Source organism: Protomyctophum bolini (genome assembly GCF_963924005.1).
Source record: "Protomyctophum bolini genome assembly, chromosome: 22".
Taxonomy (NCBI): Eukaryota; Metazoa; Chordata; class Actinopteri; order Myctophiformes; family Myctophidae; genus Protomyctophum; species Protomyctophum bolini.
Window position 1 is genome coordinate 17,986,130 of NC_137883.1, and position 21,282 is coordinate 18,007,411.

A 21,282-nucleotide genomic window follows, 5' to 3' on the forward strand; every position below is an offset into this window, starting at 1 on the left:
GGACCACAACCAGGTCATTCTTCATGTGGTAGCACAGGACCACAACCAGGTCATTCTTCATGTGGTAGCACAGGACCACAACCAGGTCATTCTTATGGTAGCACAGGACCACAACCAGGTCATTCTTATGGTAGCACAGGACCACAACCAGGTCATTCTTATGGTAGCACAGGACCACAACCAGGTCATTCTTATGGTAGCACAGGACCACAACCAGGTCATTCTTCATGTGGTAGCACAGGACCACAACCAGGTCAGAGTCAACAATTTCAACATAGGACTCTTATCTTATGTTCATTTGAAAATTGACACTAATTAGCCTGCGGACCCCCATTTGAAAACATGCCAGGGACCCCCATAAGAGAAGATTTTCTTCGGCTCGAGCAGTGATTCTCATCCCGTTAAATTTCAAGGACCCCCACTGTCCCCAGTTTGACATGCATTAGTCTATGGACCCCCCCCCCCACATAAGTGCACAAATGAGTTACAAACCCATAAGGGTCCATTTGGTTCCCCAACTATCATTTAGCCGGGGACCCCCTGGAATTTAATGTAGTTAGTGGCTAAATAGGGTCGAAAACAATTCATAGATTTAAAACATCCTCCTAACCCCCTTTATTTGGGATAGTGACTGCATGGTTTACAAAGTTATCTGTAGGCAGAGATATTGGATCATCCAGCAAAGCAAGACTTAACAGTAATTTTTAATTTTATCTCTAAAAAAGAGTATAAAATGAGTAAGTAAAACAAAAAAGGCTTTTGCACACCTACAGGTGACAGGTGCGTTGGAGAGGGTACAGTGCCCAACAATGAAAAAGGAACAAACACCCGCACACTGTCTTCAAATGCAGTGAACCAACTTTTAATAGGGAAACGGCAACGTTTCGGCCTATGCGGCCTTCATCAGGCTATCCTTATGGTCGCATAGGCCAAAACGTTTCCCTATTAAAAGTTGGTTCACTGCATTTGAAGACAGTGTGTGGGTGTTTGTTCCTCTGAAAGAGTCCATTTTTACCCTTATGGGTCCGCACACTTGGAGTTAAATGAACACCCCCAATATTTGACTGTGTATCAGCCTCTGATTTAGATTTGGAAGGCTATTTTTATGTCCTTGCCGGTCAATGGCTCACTCTGATCAGTCCGCTACCAAGGACTAATAAATGTCAACACTGCGGAGAGATGTTTGAATATTAAAGAGGATATCATTGCTGTCATGCAGAAACCTCTTATCTCCATATTTAAACTTTTTGTTTTTGTGTTTATCAGTACCCTACTTGACCATTCTACAACGTACAACACAGAAAAGAAAACGCGCTCCTTACAAGTTGCAATCCATAACTTTCATGTCTTGCCAAGGATTCTAACACCCCCAGTATCCCACATTACCAGTGAGCTAAGACCAACTTGGGCAGTGGAGATGTTGCACATTGACGTGATACCTCTTGTCAATCAGTAGTGTTCTTACCCAGACACGGGGTCTACATTTCTCAATAGAAGAGCAGGGAGAACCCCAATATATTATTCCTTAAAATAAGTTCCGCTTTGCAGCTTTACTTTACTGCTGTCTGTACTTGGTCCCGTCCATTTTCTCCCCTTATGTACACCAAAACTCTAGCTGAAAATAGTCCTCACAACACTTGCGTTATCTTCTTTGTGCTGTTTTTTGCTGTATGTTCGCCTACTAGGGTTCATGTGGTTAAAGAAGAATGCCAATTGTAGCTTACTTTTCTATTCCTAGAACGATGTATGGGGGAAAAATACTAACTGGGATTACATTTTAAAAAGGTGATCTCAATCCAGACACAGTCTGTTCCCTGGGAGTTTGGTACTGAAAACTATCATCTCATCTCTGTGGTCGTATATCTATGTGAATGATGCCAGGTCGTCGTTTGTTCGGCCGGCCGCCTGGTGTTGTGTTCCTCGCTGTCAGCAGTGTGGGGACTGGTGCCCACAGTGATGCGTCTCTTACAGTAAGTGAAGGAGTGATGTTTCAGAGACGGAGAGCATTTCCAGTACTTATCGACTGCTGCGAGGCGGCCGGGGATGCGGCTGCATTCAGATACATTAGCAGGGGAGAGAGAGAGAGAGAGAGAGAGAGAGAGAGAGAGAGAGAGAGAAAGGGCCTTGAGCGGCGTGTCAGAGGAGTGGGGGAGTGGCGGGTGGGAGTGAGGAAGTGAAGAGGGCAAAAGTAAAGACATCGCCCAGTTTATAGTCAGACACGGAGGCATCGATCGGAGCCCCCATCGCCCTCCATGCTGCTTCCTGTGTTTTCATTGTGCGATCATTGGAAAAGAGCAAACAACCATGTCAGGGGAAAGGCTACCGATAGCTCCATATGTAATGCACTCAGATCCCCGGGGAGACAGGGTAACATGCATCATCACAGGGATGAATTATGTCTGGATGTCACTGAATGAGCAGTTAGTGTATATGATGGAACGCGAGTAGTATGGTTTCTGAGAACACACTCACAACACATTTCCATCAACATTGTACTATTATCATTGTACTATTATCATGCACATCAGAGTCACACAATCAAGCGGTTGCACGAGAATATAGATCAGTGACGCTCAAGCTTTTAAATCTAAAGCACCCCCAGATTTGTATCTCTGGCACAGTGGTACCCCAGTCCACAATGTAAGATCCTCCGTGTACATTTAAAAAGGACGTGTATAATGGTTGCAGCTGTACACTCTTGGCGTTGCAGAACCTCAAAGGTCCCTGCATACTGTTGTGTTTTTCTGAGTTTTAGCATCGTTTTTCCGCCAGTTTTCCGGAAAACGCGTCCAGTCTACAAGGACCTTAAGAGTCCAATCCAATTGGTTCCTACTTATTTAGCTACAGAAACTCAAAGTTACATTATAATTTTACAGTGTACAATTACCAGACTGGAGCGAAAAGAGCATTACAATCTCTAAACTAATGGATGGCATTAATGATATCTTAACAAACCCAAGGACGCTTTTCAATGAACCAAAGAAAACAAACAAGTACTCTAACTAAACAAAAATATAACTAGCGGTAAAAGGCCTTGGTGAACAGATGCATTACCAGGGCTGGCTTAATAGGTCCAGTTGAAGACTCTCTCGTCAAGCGTTAGCAAGCTGGTGCAGGGTGTGGAGAGAAGACCTGTGTCAGAGGACCTTAGGTTCTGGATGATAAAGATAAACAAGCTGGTGCAGGGTGTGGAGAGGAGACCTGTGTCAGAGGACCGTAGGTTCTGGTGCAGGGTGTGGAGAGGAGACCTGTGTCAGAGGACCGTAGGTTCTGGTGCAGGGTGTGGAGAGAAGACCTGTGTCAGAGGACCGTAGGTTCTGGATGATAAAGATAAACAACATATATCACACAGTAACTATAACAATAAAAGTATAGTTTTTTTTTAATGCACAGCTCAGCAGCCATTTATCTCAGAAATAAATGGGAATAAGATCAATACATCCTGCCGAAGGAAACTTGACCTGCAGGTTGGCACCTTGGATGGTTTCCACTGCCATCGTGGTGTGAATGTGTGTGTGAATGGGGGAAACGTAATGCACATTGCAAAGTCCTTTGGAGAAAGGCGCTATAGAAATGCTCCTTTTACAGTTTATTTTAACATTTATTAGTCATGCCAGAGAATAGCTGCTTGTTTTTCCACCATGTGTCCATTGTGCAGCATTAAAAGGGACATAAAGTAAGGGAGAGTGTCAGACACACATACATGCATACACTGTACAGACAGATTGAGAAGCAGAGTTGTAAAACAGCTTGTGTTTTCCGCTAAGTCACGTGTCGCTGCTGGGGCTCAACCCACACTGTTGGAGTGTTTCGCCTAATTAAGGAAAAGGGCGTCTGATTGACAAATGAGCTCTGGGTCAGCCGAGCCGGCTAAAGACAGGGTTTCCCTGCCAACACTGCAAGGCCCCTGGCCTTCCCATCAGCCACCGGAGCAGATGGTTTTATAGTCAAACATTCCTAGAGGGAAACGGGGAAGTCTCACCTGCTTTTGCTGGCTACAATAAAAACAGGACAAAGGAATTATCTGCCATGTTCCAACTTTACATCAATCAACCATAATCTTATTCTAGGAGAAAAGGTAGCTGATTCCTATGTCAAAAGGGAGGGTGGGTGGGTGGGGGGCCCTCATTGGTCTCTGAGGGTACACGATGATGAGTTCTACTTGTGTGGCCTGTTGATTGAATTGTGTCTCTGAATCTGATACCTACTACTATTGTCTCCTTTTTGTGTTGCACTCCACTGAGTTTCCCTGAGGAATGTAAACACAGCTGCTCGTCTTAAAATAGTTATCCAAGAAAACCAGGGACCTTGGTCAAGGCCAGGTATTGCAGCTGGAACTTTCCCAACAATAGACACTGTAGGCAACAATAGACTGTAGCTTCACGACATTCTCAAACAGATCAGATTCTTCCTCGCCACTGATCTCCTCCTTGAGCAGGCTGCCTCTTTTATTTCTTTTCAGTGTACTCATAATATTCGAGGAACCGCTACTGCCAAAATATGTCAGTGGTGCACAGTATGTATGTATGTATATGTATGTATGTGTACAGTATGTATGCACGCGCGGGTGTGTGTATGGGTGGGAAGGTGTGTGTGTGTGGGTGCGCACACACTCGGGCAACTACTGGTGATAGCTGATAGGGGTCCTGTAGGCCTAAGTCCATCTAGGCACCTCAACTGTATATTTTATGAATACAATCATGAATCTCCTCTTTAGGACCTTCATTGACAAGTGGCTGGTGTAAGGAAGGTTGACACATCATTGCATGTTAATTACATGACAGTCGGTCACATGCACTTGAAGAACTGAGCAGAATGTCTCCTTTTGCCTTCACTGGTTGTCCACTTTGGTCTCACTTAGTGACTATATCATCCTTATCCTGTCAATATTCAACCTATTTTGTCTCATTTGAATGCATTTGACTTTTGTCACAGTCACTGAACGGTAAGCACCTTTCTTGTTTCTCCTGTTGTGACTGACACTAAGGGTGAGGTTAGATGTTTGGGCTGCCTGGAGTAGCTGCAGTTGAAGGTCTCTGTCGAGGAATTTGTTGAGGCAGAGTTGAAATCTTGGGAGTAGTACTAGTACATCACCAGTGGTGTAAAGTACAATTGTACTACACTTAAGTTTTATAGATTTTGTAGATTTATTACAAAAACAAAACATACATTAACTACTTCAGCCCTATACAGCAATGCATTGTGAGCTTGTAGATTTGCTATATTCAAAAGATGTATTTTATTTTGAATACAGAACTTTTACTTGTATTTCTACATTGCAGTATTGATACTTTTACTTGAGTAAAATATGTGAGTACTTTCCAACACTGTTGAACGCTGGTGGTCAAGTGGTTTTCTTGGGACGGCAGGAAGCATGTGTAGCTAATACGGAGTTGTGTGTCACGGGACCAAGCTGTACCCAACACAATCAATACCAGGCCTCCGTATCATATCATAAGGCCAAGGTGAACAACATAACAATATAATATAAAGTGTAATTCTACCATTATGAGCAACATTATGGTGTGAATTGTATTCATGTATCGTTGCTCTGGTTCAGCCCAAAGATACAGTACTGTATGCATACTCGCATGCTCCTGTCTTTAGAAGTCTGACATAATATTAGTGAAATGCTATATATTATGGTCCCTGGTGGAGGGGAAATTGTTTCAAGGTTTCACCCTGCAGATTGCTGCTCAGATGAGTCAGATAAGTACATGGGAGAGGTTAGTGGTTACGCGTCTTACTCAGAGACACTTCTACACAGAGTGGACGAGCAGAGGTTCGAACCAGCGCACTCAGCTACAGCCTCTCTGAACATGGCCTATCCATTTTTTAGTGGTGGAACACCGTCTGAACACAGTCTCCACACACACAGTATAAGTATAACAATAAAGGTATCGTTTTTTTCGTAATAAATAATAACAATCTGTTGGTCGAAAATTCTAGTAAATCAGCTGGTCGAAAATTCTAGTAAGTCAGCAACTGTGCTTGACTCCAAAGCCACCGTCACTTCACACGGGTGTGAATAACACTAGGCTACTTGAATGCCACACATGATTCCATTCCTCGACCATGGCTCAAAAATGGACATTCTCACATCCTACTGTAGACACAGAGGAGCAAGTCAAGCGAATGCAGGTGTGTACCGTTAAAATATTGCTGAGAAGACACAAGCGCACATGTGGTCAAGGGGCCGAGGTGTGTGTGTGTGTGTGTGTGTGTGTGTGTGTGTGTGTGTGTGTGTGTGTATGTGCGTGTGTGTGCGTGCGTGCGTGCGCATCACTGCAGCCTGTACACTCACACAACCAAACAAAAGAGCTTTCAGCACTACAGCCAAGGGAGGGGTGCGGGTGCACATGGAAAATATGCAGCAGGGACTCTCATTTCACTTTCCCTCTAGACTCCCTCTCAATCAAAATCATACAGGTAGGTATTACAGTTCTATCTTGGCCTGGAGGGTGTGGACCAGGCCCTTCTACACAGTAACATCCTCAGTGTTAATTCGAGTGCAACCACATCGACCTGTAATGGACCAGTTGTATTGATTAGGCTTCACTTTTGTTCATTTAGCTGGATTCCACGTAAAAAATGAAAAAATGCCTTGTTGGTCAGCTGTTAAGTGAAAGGGATTATTTACTGGTCCCTGGGGGAGGGGATTTTTACTTTTTTGCATTTATCCAACAGATACTCAGATGGCTCATTGAGTGCACAGCGGGATCTGTTAATGCTTAAGTGACTTGTTCCGGTGCAGTTCAACATGCATTCACAATCGATATATAATTATAATGTTTTGCTGTTGTAGCCTACGTATGTTTCTGCAAACCACGGACACGTTGCATACCAACGTTTCAAGGCAGGCACTTACTTATAATGTAATGTACTTCAACCACATGAACACTAGCATCGCTATTCTCTGGTGAGCATTCTGCAGATCTACACTCATTGTGAGCTTGTAGATTGGCTATTTTCGGCAAATACATTTGTTTTAGAGGGAAAAATGGAGGTGGACTCGGATAGCTATAGGACTTGTGACTGTGTGGTTTAACAATCTAGGATTTAGTCTGCATCTGCGAACATTGACATGCATGCTTACACTGGTTGTGTCCACGTGTTTTGGCTTGTCCCACTGTCTCCTAACATGATCGTCTGGACGAAACCAGGATGTGTGGTGCAGAGGGACGCTGAAATCCCAGGTCCTGTGTGTGAACAGAGAGCAGACTATGTTTGGGAGGCCATGCGTAACAGATGACCCTATACCTTCAGTGCCGGGCCACAGAAGCTGCTTGCCCTCATTATGGTTGATAGGAATACAAGAACGCTCACCCCCCAAAACACACTCGCCCCAGTCAAATCCGGCAACCTCGGAACGGTCGGACCCATGCATTTCTGGTCACCAAAGTCCACTCGCCCCAGTCAGATCTGGCGACCTCGGGAACAGTAGGACCCACACATCTGGCCACGCTGGAATAGTCCGACCTACCAGGTATTTCAGGGGGGGGGGTGACGATGTTGACGTAACTTGAACAGTGCCGAAGCGGTGGACCTCAGACGACACACATCCTTTGTTGTAGCAATTATTTTGCCTACAGTATCTGGGCCAAGTAATTTCTATTACTTAAAGTGTATACTTTTTCATATGTTTGCCTTCACCCGTAGCTGCTTGTATTTTATGCTGTTGCTGTTGTCATTGAATGATTACGTTGTCTGAAGCCCATGAAGCGCAACATCTCTCCAAGCAGGGATTCCCTTTTGGAGGAGCAGTAATAATTTGGACTTAGGCCATGAAACATATGGACTGCAGCTTATAACATGCTTACAACAAACTTATAACATGTTACAGTATGTACATTGGCATGTTATTTAAAATTCAGTGTGCTAATAATACTGTGACTTATTGTCTTTAAGAAATTATAATTTCCAACGACTAGACTGCATATCATTTTGATGTATCTGACCAGTTGATATTGTTTTTACCACAGAACCAAACTAACCAGTTGATATTGTTTTTACCTCAGGACCACACTGACCAGTTGATATTGTTTTTGACAGGTTTGACCAGTTGATATTGTTTTTACCTCAGGACCACACTGACCAGTTGATATTGTTTTTGACAGGTTTGACCAGTTGATATTGTTTTTGACAGGTTTGACCAGTTGATATTGTTTTTGACAGGTTTGACCAGTTGATATTGTTTTTGACAGGTTTGACCAGTTGATATTGTTTTTGACAGGTTTGACACAAACCACTGCGTCCATGCAGCAAACTCTTCATTGAACTCCTCCTGCACCCTGGCTTTGCTCATGCATTCCTGCACGTGCTCAGTGCACACACACAATTAGTGCTCGTTAAGGAGAGTGTGATATGGTAAATACACTGCCTTTTTGAGTGGTGCAACCACTCCAAGGAACAGCAATGTCTGTGTTCACCTATGTGTGTCTGTGACGTTAATGAGCACCAGTATATGACTATGAGTACCAGTAGGGGCGCTGTTGTGCCAGAAACAGAGAGAGGGACTGTTGCCTGCTAATAAGAGAGAGAGAGGTGGTGGGGGGGGGGGGGGGAGGGAGGGAGTTGCACCACTCAGTTCACACGGGTGTGATTTTTCCTTTAATTGCAGCTTCTGTGAACCCAATAGTTCAGGGTGCCTCACTACACACTACACATCTAAGGCCTCATTTACAGTATAATTCATCGTACGACACGAAGCCAATCTACAAGCTCAAATAGCTGATAACGGACATTTCCCACTGCTCACCACCCCGACGCGCAAGCACACACACACACACACACACACACACGTGAGCGCGCACTCGCACTTGCACTCTCTCACTCTGCACTTTCACACATTCTCAGTCCTCTCTGCTGGTTAATTAGCTGCTGTTACAATTTAGCGCCTCAAAGAGACTATAGGACACCAGATAGATACGGTAAACAATTAACCTAGTGTCTATCTAAATCACATTCACATTTGTAGAAGGCCTAATTGGAGCAGGAAACGGGTGTCTTCACTCTGTAGCATTCACTCATTAGTGCCAATGCTGGCCCATGCTAGGTGATCTCTTTTCCTTTTTTTCACTGGAAGGAGGGCATGAACGTTTGATGGGATATGAGCTTGTGTATCTGCTATTTGTTAATAGCCAACGTATAAAATTATGCTTTTTAGCTAAAAACTTTGTTTGAATAGAAATCACTGAACCTTTCTTCACATACCGGTAGTCGTAAGCCTACATCCTAACTAAAAAAAGTACAAAAAAAGGTTTATCAGGATGTGGTTAATATGGTTAAGAATTCCCTTGCCTACAATGATGCTTTAGTGAGTAATTCCTTTTAGAGAACCAAGTAGTTACAACCAAGTGTATTTTTCTTTGATGATGTTGACATACAGTATAGACCTTATGTATTCTAACATACAGTACAGTAGGTGCATTTATTTATTGGATGTATTGTGCACATGACACTTATTCTCACATATACCCTTCCTTAATATCGCACATATTTACAGTACACTGCATCTCAAAATCAGGCTGAACCAAAGGGACTTACTGTATTTTGTTGTATATGATTAAATATCAATGCTTTACTCATTGTTACTGAATGCATACAGAAGGTGGTCCAATGTGTGCGCACACATTGCACTGTGCACATGCATTTGTGTTTACATGCTAATTAAGGGACCAGTCGCGCGAGTGTGTGCGAGTGTGTGTGTGCGAGTGTGTGTGTGCGAGTGTGTGTGTGTGCGCGCGTGTGTGTGTGTGCGCGCGCGTGTGTGTGTGTGTGTGTGTGTGTGTGCGCGTGCGTGTGTGTGTGTGTGTGTGTGTGTGTGTGTGAGAGACTGTGAGTGCGTGTGTGTGTGTGACTGACTGAGTGCGTGTGTGTGTGACTGTGAGTTTGTGTGTGTGTGTGACTGTGAGTTCGTGTGTGTGTGAGACTGTGAGTGCGTGTGTGTGAGAGAGACTGTGAGTGCGTGTGTCTTGCACTCAGAGACACATTGCAACATAATACAACCAGGCAGGTGTGAGGGTCACCGCCGGTTTGTGGGCCAGTGTTGTGACCCCCGCTGTCTGATTGGTCTGACCGTCAGAGGAACCGCTTAATTAGACCCTTTGGTTTGTAGTGTCCACCCGACGCCGGCCAGCAGACAGTCAGGAACAATCCCTTCATTAAATGCTCCTGGTTGACTTGGCAAGGGAAGCCTCGCTTTCCCCAATTCCCTCCTGCACAAAGGCCACGTTAAGAAAATCTCCTCCAATTTTTCCCTTGTAATTGAGAGCACCTGTTCCCAGACGCAGTCCAAATATTTATTTACGCAGGGCTTGTCTGGGGTGCTTTTCTTTTAAAGCTAAAATGACTATTTAAATTGTCTTTTCCCCTGTCTAGAACTGCACTCCACTTTACTTGCCAAGATTTCTATGGCAGGTTTGAAAACTGGAGGAATGTTCACAGCACAGGGCTGATCGTCACATTTTGGAATCATGTGGAAGTACTAAATTTGTTTTGTTTCGTATTCTACATGCTATTGAACTTCTGTTTCAATATGTCATTGACACCAGATCATTATAACTAGTTCTCATGTATAAACATGTCAAAAACCAAATAATAATAAATAATGTATAGGGAAAGTGGTGAATGCAGATTAAAACACTGGAACAAGCTCACAACGCATCTCAATGTGTTGTGAGCTTCATGCAATGAGGTTGGGTGTAGAGGGGAAAACGTCCAGAGCCAATTAACTGACTCAGGTTCAAGTGTAGAAAGTTTAAATGGCTAAACTCACGCTTGTATTCTTGTACTGATGCTTTTGCGTGCAACATACTGTACATTTTTTAACATAAGATTTGCAGAATATATAGAAAAAGCATGGGACATACGGACAAAGAAAATTTATATTTATTTCTGTTTTGTTTTTGTTTTAACCAAATATTTTGTGCAGTTTCTGTGTGGGAAGTGAATGTGATATTGTTCATTTATGTTTTTGGTGTCTTATAATCATTCACAATCATTCGGTAATGCAGGCATTTCATGCAGTAGTAGAGCCATGTACTTACTTACAGTAAGGTGCACTGCAATTTGTTTTATTTGTTGGACACCAAGCCATTTTTGGTAATGTCTGGAAATGATAAATGAAGCATGTACTGTAGTGCTCTTTCTCTTCTTGGTGACTGGATATCTGCTATGTCAGTTAGATCTCTGTCTTTGCTATTATGGTGCCCGGGGAGAGTGATCACGTGGCAACTAGTGTGTGAATGGGAGCAGCAGGTCTTTGAGGAAACTGAGGTATGGTTCTCTGGCACCTACTGCAAGTCTGCTGACATAAACAAGGGGGCTTTACATATCAGAGAACCAGCAATAGAAGACCGGGCCTTTGGAGGGCAGGCATAGAGAGAGGACAGGGGTGGAGGGAGAGAGGCTGAGAGAGGATATAAGGACAAATACAGAGCAAGTGAGAGGAGGAGAGAGAGAGAGAGACATTTGCTCAATGCTGTTCTTGGCTTATGCAGGATGTGGAGTTCTTGGAAAATCAGAGAATGGTGCTCCAAACAAATGGCCAAACAGTGACACAGGAAATCCATCTCTTATGTTGTGTGGCTGTTTTGTGTGTCCATGCATGGGTGAAAGAAACCCGAGATGCAGGTGTGTTTCATGGCTGGGCAGGCTCACACTGTGAAATGCAGAGTATTCATTTCACTCTGAGAGTGTAAAAACATAAACCATTGCAAGTCTATTTTTACATCCTCTCCGTTAAATGAACACTAAGGATTTTGCTGGTCCAAAGAAAGGGCCTTGTGCCCGGCTAGAACAACAGAGCCTCAGTGGTATGCCTGATTCGTCTTTGTTTGTCACAGATTCTCCCACTGATGCTATAAGATTGTGAAGATTACCACACGCAAAGAAGCTACACCTTTTGTCGTTTGTATTCGGGTGCTTTGAGGAGGGTCCGGTGGCTTAAACCACTTGAGGATGAACATTTTACGAGGAAACATGAGAGCACCTGAGCCACTTAGGGAGCTTTCAACTCACCTGAGATCCCAGTTGACTGGTGTAATACATCACAGCTGATTTGTAGTAAACATAAGACCTAGCAGGTTGTTTGAATAGAAAATCATATGTCATATGTCCTACTCCTAACTGAAAAAAATCCAAGATTTGCACGCATGCACGCACGCCCACGGACAAAAAAAAACCATAGCTGATCTACAAGTTCACATAATCGACTATTTCTGCTATTTACCTTATGACGCTTCAAGTCATTAAGAAAGAAATTCATGTTGATGGTGTAAGATATAAATTGAGTGATTTTTCAGACTGAAAAACTCTCCACCCCTTCCACATTTTAAGAATCAATGCACCCCCCTAAAAGGAAAATAAAGTAATAACCAAAAGGCAGGCAATGCAGCTGTCTTTTCTGACCCTACTACTCACACTAGATACTCCTACCTCCACAATTCAACAACATTGCATTGTTTGTGTTGGGAGCGAGTGAGGCAAGTCTATTTTCTTAAAATATAACGTAATAAATCAATTAGGAAGATTGTCTGGAGGCCGTAAAATGAACCTAGGCCCGTGTAGTTAAAATGCCCTCAGACGTAGCTATGTCATAATTTTCAGTAGTCTCGGCCACGCCAAAGACCATTTCACGTTTTACAGCTGCAGGGATCGCCCACTTGCTGCACTGCTGACACTACGTACACTGTAAGCGTATGAGGGGCTGAGTCACTGTCTCGCCCAAGCACTTCCTCTGGGCTCTGGAGAATGTGCTGTTCTCACCCAGATTACCACACTTTAGCAAACAAACAAACAAACAAACAAAATAGGTCAATTAAAATTAGTAATCCAAATTGAAATTGCTGACAAACTGGTTGAGTCAACGCACGCACGCACGCACTCACACATGCGCACACACGCTGTGTTGGCATGATTTGAATAGTAGATTATTTTACACATATTCTGTGTTTAACCACTTTGAAACTGACATCCCTTTTTGGGCATATCATTAGCTTTTATTTATTTAATTTTCTTTTTTTTTATAGCCAGTGCAAAAATAAAGGAGTATAGGGAGTTTTAATGTTTTATTTAATATAGCTAAACTAGCAATTCTACAAGTGCAGCTTGTCAGCTGGCTATTTTTGCTGTGGCCTTCTGAAAAACCTTGCTGGTCTTTTTATCCAGGTTATTATTTGTTTTGTGTGTGTTTTTATAAGAAAGCTGAGATTAATGGTAAGGAACCCGCCTGGCTTGGAGCTGTGTTGAGGTGAAATGTTTACGAGCATCACAAACATCATGACATTTACTACCCAACTCTGGCATTCAGCCCACAGGAACTCTGTGGGACAGAGTCATTCAACACCCAACCTGCATCCAACTTAATTATGACCTATACACTATACATCTTTATGCATGTATAATGGCAGCAGAGTCATGTAGGTGGTTACACATGATGTACTACTTTAATTGTGTGGAACACAGGGATGTTGCACCCAGGAAAGACATTACAGTTGATTTCTGTCAAACAGGTCAGTTGATGAGTGACACAATAATATGACACACACTGTACTCTGTACTGTATATGGAATCATTTGGTAAATACTGTTGAATACATTTCTATAGCCAGTGGTTTCAAGTATTTATTTCCAGGTTTTTAACTTCTTATACCCTTTGTATTTTAGTAAACTGGTACTTAGTTCACTGGGGTCGGTTCTATACTTGGTTCATGTTATATTCATGTTAACATGACCTGGCTTTTGAAAATCTGAACCTGGCCTCACTCCAAACGCATTAGAATCCGACGCTTGACCCTGGCTTGCACGCGCGTCAGATTCTGATGGGTTTAAGCAGGAGATCATGCAAACCCTCCTTATCATTTTCTCGGGGGAGGAAAACTCTTCAAAGTCATTTGAGTGCTTTCTCCCTTTCAGCGTTCTCTTCTCAAGGTCTGTTTGGTGCAGACTGTAGACTCCTCATTAGCTGAAGTCTGACAGTTCTGCCAGGACAAAAAGCTAAGTTCTTAGAGGTGATATTTGTCTTTGAAATCAGCATCAACAGCACAGTTTGTCTGACTAAAATATGAAGATGTGTCTCCGAGGTCTGTTCAGTGATTTACAATTATACCATCTCCAACATCAACTTGTTTCTTTTTTCGACCCTCTGTATTTATCTACAAGCACCACAATACATGGGTAAATGTGTCATTCACAATCTGTTGTAAAATGGTGTCAAGTGCCGAAAATAGCAGATCTGCAAACTCAATGATAGCTTGTAGATTGGCTATTTTCATACGACGAATAATCGCAATTTACATTGTTTGTAAAGGTTATTGACGCATGTCAGTCACATTTTCTTTGCTCCACTTGTTTATACTGTCGTTCAACTTTTCAATTCAATCAACACATTGAACAAACCGAAATAAACAAAATGGAACTACATGAGAACCAGTGTGCATAAGTTATTATTTTTATTGTTGATCTGCCGTTGATCCAACACCTCGACACTGAATAGAATCTCTCATTTTTCTCATAATGTCCCCATGTCTCCCCATTCTGAGAGAGGGAGAGGTGGTGTATTGGTGAGACAGACAGACAGACGGACTGACGGACAGAGAAGGGAGTCTCTCGCTGTGACTGTCTTTTTTGCTCCTCGTCAATGAAGTTTTTCTTCCCTCTCTGCGTTCTCTTAGAGTTCAAAGCATCAGTCCCAGCGGAGTGGTTTGTCCCTCCTATTGTGTGAATCCTGCATATTCATCAGTGTTTCTTTCTCTGGGAGGACTGAGACGCTGCTGGGGGGAGCTGTGGAAGCGGTGGGAGAAATGGACCGTGTGGGATCTCACAATATGCAATCATCCCCAGAGATCATGGATTTACATTGTGTGTGCTATTGTGTACACTGTACATGGTTCTAGATGAGTGCATGCACGTGGCTGGACGCAGCAATGAACTTTATTTATCAAGTACAAAATACAAAATCAAAACACATCAATATGCCAGGTCCAAAAGTGAAAAAGCATCGAATTCAAATTGAATTTGTTCTTGCCTATAAATAGTCCTTTTTTACACATCAGTATACTACACATCAATATGGTTCGCTGATTATACGGTAATATCTTATGGCTTGTAATTAAAAGGAGCCTGAGAATGTTATGCAACAAGTAAGATGTCATAATCTTTACACTAAGAAATATAAAGTTGACTACTCAAAAGACTACTGACTACTCAAAAGACAACTGACTCAAAAGCCTGACATTGTCTGGCTGGATGATGATGATGATGATAATGATGTCACATTTATGCAACTGTTGCACCCTGGTTGGACCGCTTGCAGCGGACAGCTGTGTTGCCACGGTTATAAACAGCTTTCCAAGACTCTATGATGGCAGCTTTAACTACTGAGCTGCTGAAAATCCCCTTAATTTCACAGAGCTGAGGGTCAGTGTGGCCAAGGGTGGAACATCGCTCATGACACGCATTCCACCGCTGCCCGTTGTAATTCCATCATCTGGGTTCCGCCACAGCATTTTGTTTCACAGGTTAGCAGGGATTGTTCACAGACATCTACCCCGCTCCTCTCCCTGCGTGATGAAAGGTGTTTTTGCTCTCACAGGCTTCTTCTCAAACAGAAACATGACTCATTTCCATGACGTCTTGTAACTTGCAATGTTTCTGATTATGTTCGTTGTTATCAGTTGTGAGACTGACATCAGCCATCTTGCTTGAATCTCATATTATTGCACGTTCTAAAGTTTGGAACATGAAAACACACTGTGCATCTATGATTAAAATAATATATTTATTTTTCTGTATCCATTTTGGGTATTGTGTGCTTGTACAGTAGATCAGTGGGTTGCAGTCTCGTAGATCGCCGATTTTCAGTGCCCAGTTTCGAGTTGGGCGGACCCGGACCCAGAACCGCCACAAAAGGCCTCTGCCCGGGCTCTGGCCAGGGCCCTTGCCCAGTGGGCTGGCCTGTTCTGACATTATTCTGATGTCTGCACAGACTCCATATATGGGCATAAAAGGGACACAGACATATCTCGGTGGGGCATTCATTCTTGCATCATTCCATGTAGGCCAGTGCCCAATGGGCACCGCTCTAGAGGCCCCACTGGCGCCGCTCTATTATACAGTATATAAATTCGTGACTCATATAAATGCAACCTAAAAATGTGTCCCGACCCGCTGTTTGGGAAACGGTGCTTAATTTTCACCACTGGAGCTCAGAAGGCTGGCTGCCCTGAGAAGGCAGGCTGCTGCATGGCTTCATGCTGGGCGTTTGATGGAGCGCAGACGGCTGTGTGAGGTGCACTGACCCATTCACATTTCTCCCCATGAACTCGTGCTTAGTAATAGTCTGACTTATTACATCTCCACGCTGTCGGGTGGAAACCTTGTATGTGCATATTATATAGCGCACTGTGCAATACAAACATAATACATGAGTGCGCTCCCAGTGCGCAAACCCTTAGTCACAAGCTCTTACTAAGGTAATACTTTTCATTGGTTCAATTTGTATTCAACCCAGAGACAGACTTAACCACTTTCACTTGTGTGAAGTGAGTTGAAATACGTATCTACTCCTGATAGATATAATCCATAGCAATGTCCAAATCAGTATAGTGACCGCCAAGAGGTGGAAGACCAGACGAGAGAAGGGGGTTCTGGGAACTGTTGTTCCACCCAAGCAGTCATAGGCCTTCTGGGGAGTAACTGAAGGAGTCCATTTGGTGTCATCTATTGTCAGGTTGTTGTTGTTGTTTTTACCTCCCTGTTACAGCCTTAACACGGTCCAACTTCACTTTTGTTCCGTTCCCCGCACACCAGCCACCATTTGGAATGAATAAAAACATGCGGCCAATCAACGCTTTCACAAATCTTCTCATACTCGCAGGGACTTCATGTGTGAATTCAGTCATCTCTCGGCTGTTTGGTGTTTTGTGTGGGTGCCCTTGTAGACTTGATGTAATCTGGCTAATAGCTGAGTTAATCCTCTTAACTTGTAACCCACATGAGACTTTCGCTGGTGGAATTTGTCCCTATTTTGTGTGTGTGTGTGTGTGTGTGTGTGTGTGTGTGTGTGTGTGTGCGTGCGCACGTGTGTGTGCACGCAACGCACACATGTGCGCTTGCATACACATGTATGTGTTTGCGTGCACACACACGCACGCACATTCATTTGTGAAATATGTGTGTGCCTTCATGTGTCATTATATTTGCAGTTTTGCACACAGGCATGTGTATTTGCATGCGTACACACATGTGTGTGCGTGTTCTGGATTAGGGTGAGTGGAACTACGGCGGTGCCTGGAGGTGTGAGTTCTAATCACCTGACGTGTGATATGGGCTGATCCCTGTGTGTGTGTGTGTGTGTGTGTGTGTGTGTGTGTGTGTGTGTGTGTGTGTGTGTGTGTGTGTGTGTGTGTGTGTGTGTGTGTGTGTGTGTGTGTGTGTGTGTGTGTGTGTGTGTGTGTGTGTGTGTGTGTGTGTGTGTGTGTGTGTGTGTGTGTGTGTGTGTGTGTGTGTGTGTGTGTAACATAGCTGTTGAAACATTCCGTAATGAGCTCTGACACAGCTGTCACACATAGACAGGCTTCACACAAGACATCACGGTAGGTAGGATATATGCCTGTATATCCAGTGGTGGAAAAGTAGTTGAATGTTTTACTTAAGTAAAAGTAGCAATAATGCAATGTAGAAATTGTGGAGTAAAAGTACAATATTTGGATCCAAGAGGTAGTGGATTAATTAGAAATACAAGTATTGGGAATTGGATATACTGTAGTCAAGTAAATACTTTCCACCACTGCCTGTGTCCCCTGCGTGTTTTAACTGTATCTGTATCGTGTTTTAACTGTGGCTGTAGGCAGTTTGCTGCTGAATGCATACACAACGGCGTCGCCACACAAAAATGGCCAATCTCCTCAGAACACGTTTTCGGCACGCAAAGCCGACGCACAACAACGCAAATCACGCTTTAAATGTCTGTTCTCATGCTTTACTTTGCGTGCCACTGCTTGAGGTCCATACTGTTCATGCCTCTTCTCATCCCTGGTGCCCCCTCTGCCACTGTGTGTGTGTGTGTGTGTGTGTGTGTGTGTGTGTGTGTGTGTGTGTGTGTGTGTGTGTGTGTGTGTGTGTGTGTGTGTGTGTGTGTGTGTGTGTGTGTGTGTGTGTGTGTGTGTGTGTGTGTGTGTGTGTGTGTGTGTGTGTGTGTGTGTGTGTGTGTGTGTGTGTGTGTGTGTGTGTGTGTGTGTGTGTGCACATAAAGCTCAGCTGTTCTGTTGTTTGCCCCATGAAGTGGTCAGAGACAGGGTTGGCCAAATAGCACAGCAAGAGAGCAACTAAGTGACAACCTCCTCCCCCTTCTCCCCCCCCCCCCCCCCCCCCCCCTCTGTCTGTCTCTCTCCCAGGCTGTCAGTGTGGAGTAGGTCTGGAGGCTGCAGGGTGTGTGTGCTGCGCTGTAGGGAGTTCCTGAGAGAGCGCCACAGAAAGAGAGCGAGAGGACTAGCGCTCACTAGCTCTCTACTCACTCACTCACTCACACCAATACACAGTCTCACACCCCCTCTTTGCGCGGGCGTGTTTGCTGTGGGCAGCATCTCAGGGATTTACCGAAAGGCAGGCAACTGGACTATCGCTGGCAGGATGGTGGCGGTGTGGTGGCATCGCGACTTGGCTTGGCGAACCATCCTCCTGGTGACTGGACTGGCATGGCTGAACCGTGGCACTGATGGTGAGTTCATCTGTCTGTCTCTGATGCCCCTGTCTGCATGATCTTGTCTACACTGTTATATCATATGTCACTATAGTGCAAGATCCTCACAGTTGATTTAAAATGATTCTCAGGAATCCAGGATTTTGCCTTGTGTAAGAATGGTACCGCCCAGACCTATAATTACTGCTCCTAATTAGTTTTATTCAGTATACAATGACTACATCTTAACATCAAACTAACTTGGATGTTATACTTTGTTGCTATCACATGTTTATACAGTACCTTTTCCTTTAGCCGCTGTGGGTGATTTCTGTTGAGCATATCAAGTTGGACTTATTTCAAAGTAATGTAGGTAATTAATGATGTGGTACAAGAGTTGGAATTATTAGAGTTGCACTTACCAAGGCTTCATAAAGTCGAGGCATGTTTTCATGGAGTGGTTTGCAGGTTGAGCATGGCAGTTGTTGGGTGAGAAGTTGGTTTTGCGAGCTGTGCGGCTGGCTGGCTATTTTTTGCCCTCTGGTATTTATGATGGGCAAAAGCTATTATCATCTCTGCGGGGAGTAGCATGTGAGCATGTGTAAGTGGCCTGGCCTGTCCTCTGCCTTGTCCCCCCCCCCCCCCCCCCCCCCCCAGTTATGTTTTAAGATAGACAATAGACATCCAGTTGTCTTTTACAATGGAAATGTCATTATGTCAACTGGAGTCATTGGCCCATAATGCCTGATTTAGACGTGGCTGTGTACCTTGTCGCGCACGGGAAATAGGAGATCTACATGCTCACAAAATGTTGCAGCTTGCCACGTGTGAACTTGTACATCGTCTATTTTTCGCAAGAGACACGATGCGCAACCTTATCTTTCTTTCTGTCGGTCGTCATGCATAGTATACTGTATACTGTACACTTGCTGTAACATTAGCCAAAAACATAAGTCAAATACAAGAACCAGACAGCAACTAACCATAGAATCAGACTAATAGACTAAATACAAGATAAATAAATAAAAGCAAGAAGACAATCGATCATCATCAGTATGAAGATACTGATGATATACAGTATGGATCCCAAAGTTACAAAACCTCTTGATTTAGTTTCAGAATAGTCTTCTCTAATATACTCTAATCATGGTCTGTTTTATGGTTGTTGTTGTTGTTGGTGGTGTTGTTTTCTTTTGGCAGTTATATGGCAGATATGGCAGTTTAATGAACAAAACAATAATTTCCATTGTTATCGACAGTCCAATTAGTTTAGCATATTAATGAACCTGTAGTTGTGGCAGTAGTACTTGTTGCTGCTGGACGGACGGGCTTGACCTGAGCACTGAGTGCTCAGTCGTCACACACTTGTTAAGAACACAGTTGGGCGCCAAACTGTAAAACCAATCTCACAATCTGTTGGATGTGTGAGACGTGGCACGCACGCACGCACTCACGCACGCACAGACACACACACACACACACACACACACACACAGATCTCTTTCAGATCAGATCAGTCTCTCTGATACTATTTTCTCTTAAAATGTGTTTACATTCTCCACACACATGATCACCACCTCAGACGCTCCCCATACAGCTTTGCTTCAGTATCTGCCTGATTCCACTGATTGTATTGTGTTAGCCATCAGTCTGCAGTGGATTTGTTCTTCAGCTAACATTTCTGCTTGGTGAACCTGTGGGGGGTTTGAAGAGTAAAATAGAAAGATCTTGAACACCTTCTGAAACCTCTGGTCATGACAGGCCGATCACAACATTTTACTTCTAATTGTAGGCTACTACAAATCATTGCAGTTAACAATTTAATTGTGTTTTGGCATTGAACATTGGAACATAAAAAATACATTTCTGTTTGGCTTTTAGGCATCATAAACAAAAACAATGCACACAAAAGTCAAATTACTTAATCACTTTTTATTTCAACATTTTAAGAAAATGGTGGAACTACAGTAGCTGATCTACAAGCTCACAACATGTTTCATCATGACAAGGCGTCGTGAGCTTGTAGATTTGCTATTTCCGCGATATTTAGTTGGAAATAATTATGATTATTATGTCAATTACGCAACAATAATTGCGATTATCTGAACTAATTGCAATCAGACTGTAGTGTATTATGTAAAAAATGGACATGCCTCAGTTTGGCCTCCCACGTGCTCACACCACAGAAGAAGAAGAAATGCGTTCTGGTAAATCAAGTTTACCAAGGGTAACTCGACTAAGCATCAGATACTTGTTTACAGCAAGGCCCACATGGAGCATTTCATGGTAGAGGTTCAATGCCTTGTCCAAGGGCACTTCAACGGTGGTAATTTTAACGTGTCGGATCGCTGATTCGAACTGGCGACCTTCCGGTATCTAGACCGCTCCGCAATCCACTCGGCCACCGCTGCCTCTACAAATATAGTTGTGAACTTAGTATCACACAACAAGTTCTGAAATGTATTAACCAGAGAATATATTGTATTTAGCTGCCCCGCGTCACATTAAGTGTCATAACGGATGTAGAAAGAACAGTAACAGTGTATCATTGTGGGAAAGGTACACAACAAAACAGCTTTTATGTACCACATACTTAATCTT

At 43.4% G+C, this 21,282-nt stretch overlaps 1 protein-coding gene across 1 annotated transcript in view; it reads left to right on the forward strand.

Annotated features, from left to right (window-relative positions):
- The window catches only part of LOC308309540 (bone morphogenetic protein receptor type-1B-like), an 81,097-nt gene that overhangs the window by 29,937 nt on the left and 29,878 nt on the right, over positions 1–21,282 (forward strand). The window contains exon 3 of the mRNA XM_080755433.1: positions 18,398–18,720. Within this exon, the coding sequence (XP_080611559.1) occupies positions 18,633–18,720 (88 nt within the window). The 5' untranslated portion in view covers positions 18,398–18,632. The remainder of the gene's footprint in view (positions 1–18,397; positions 18,721–21,282) is intronic.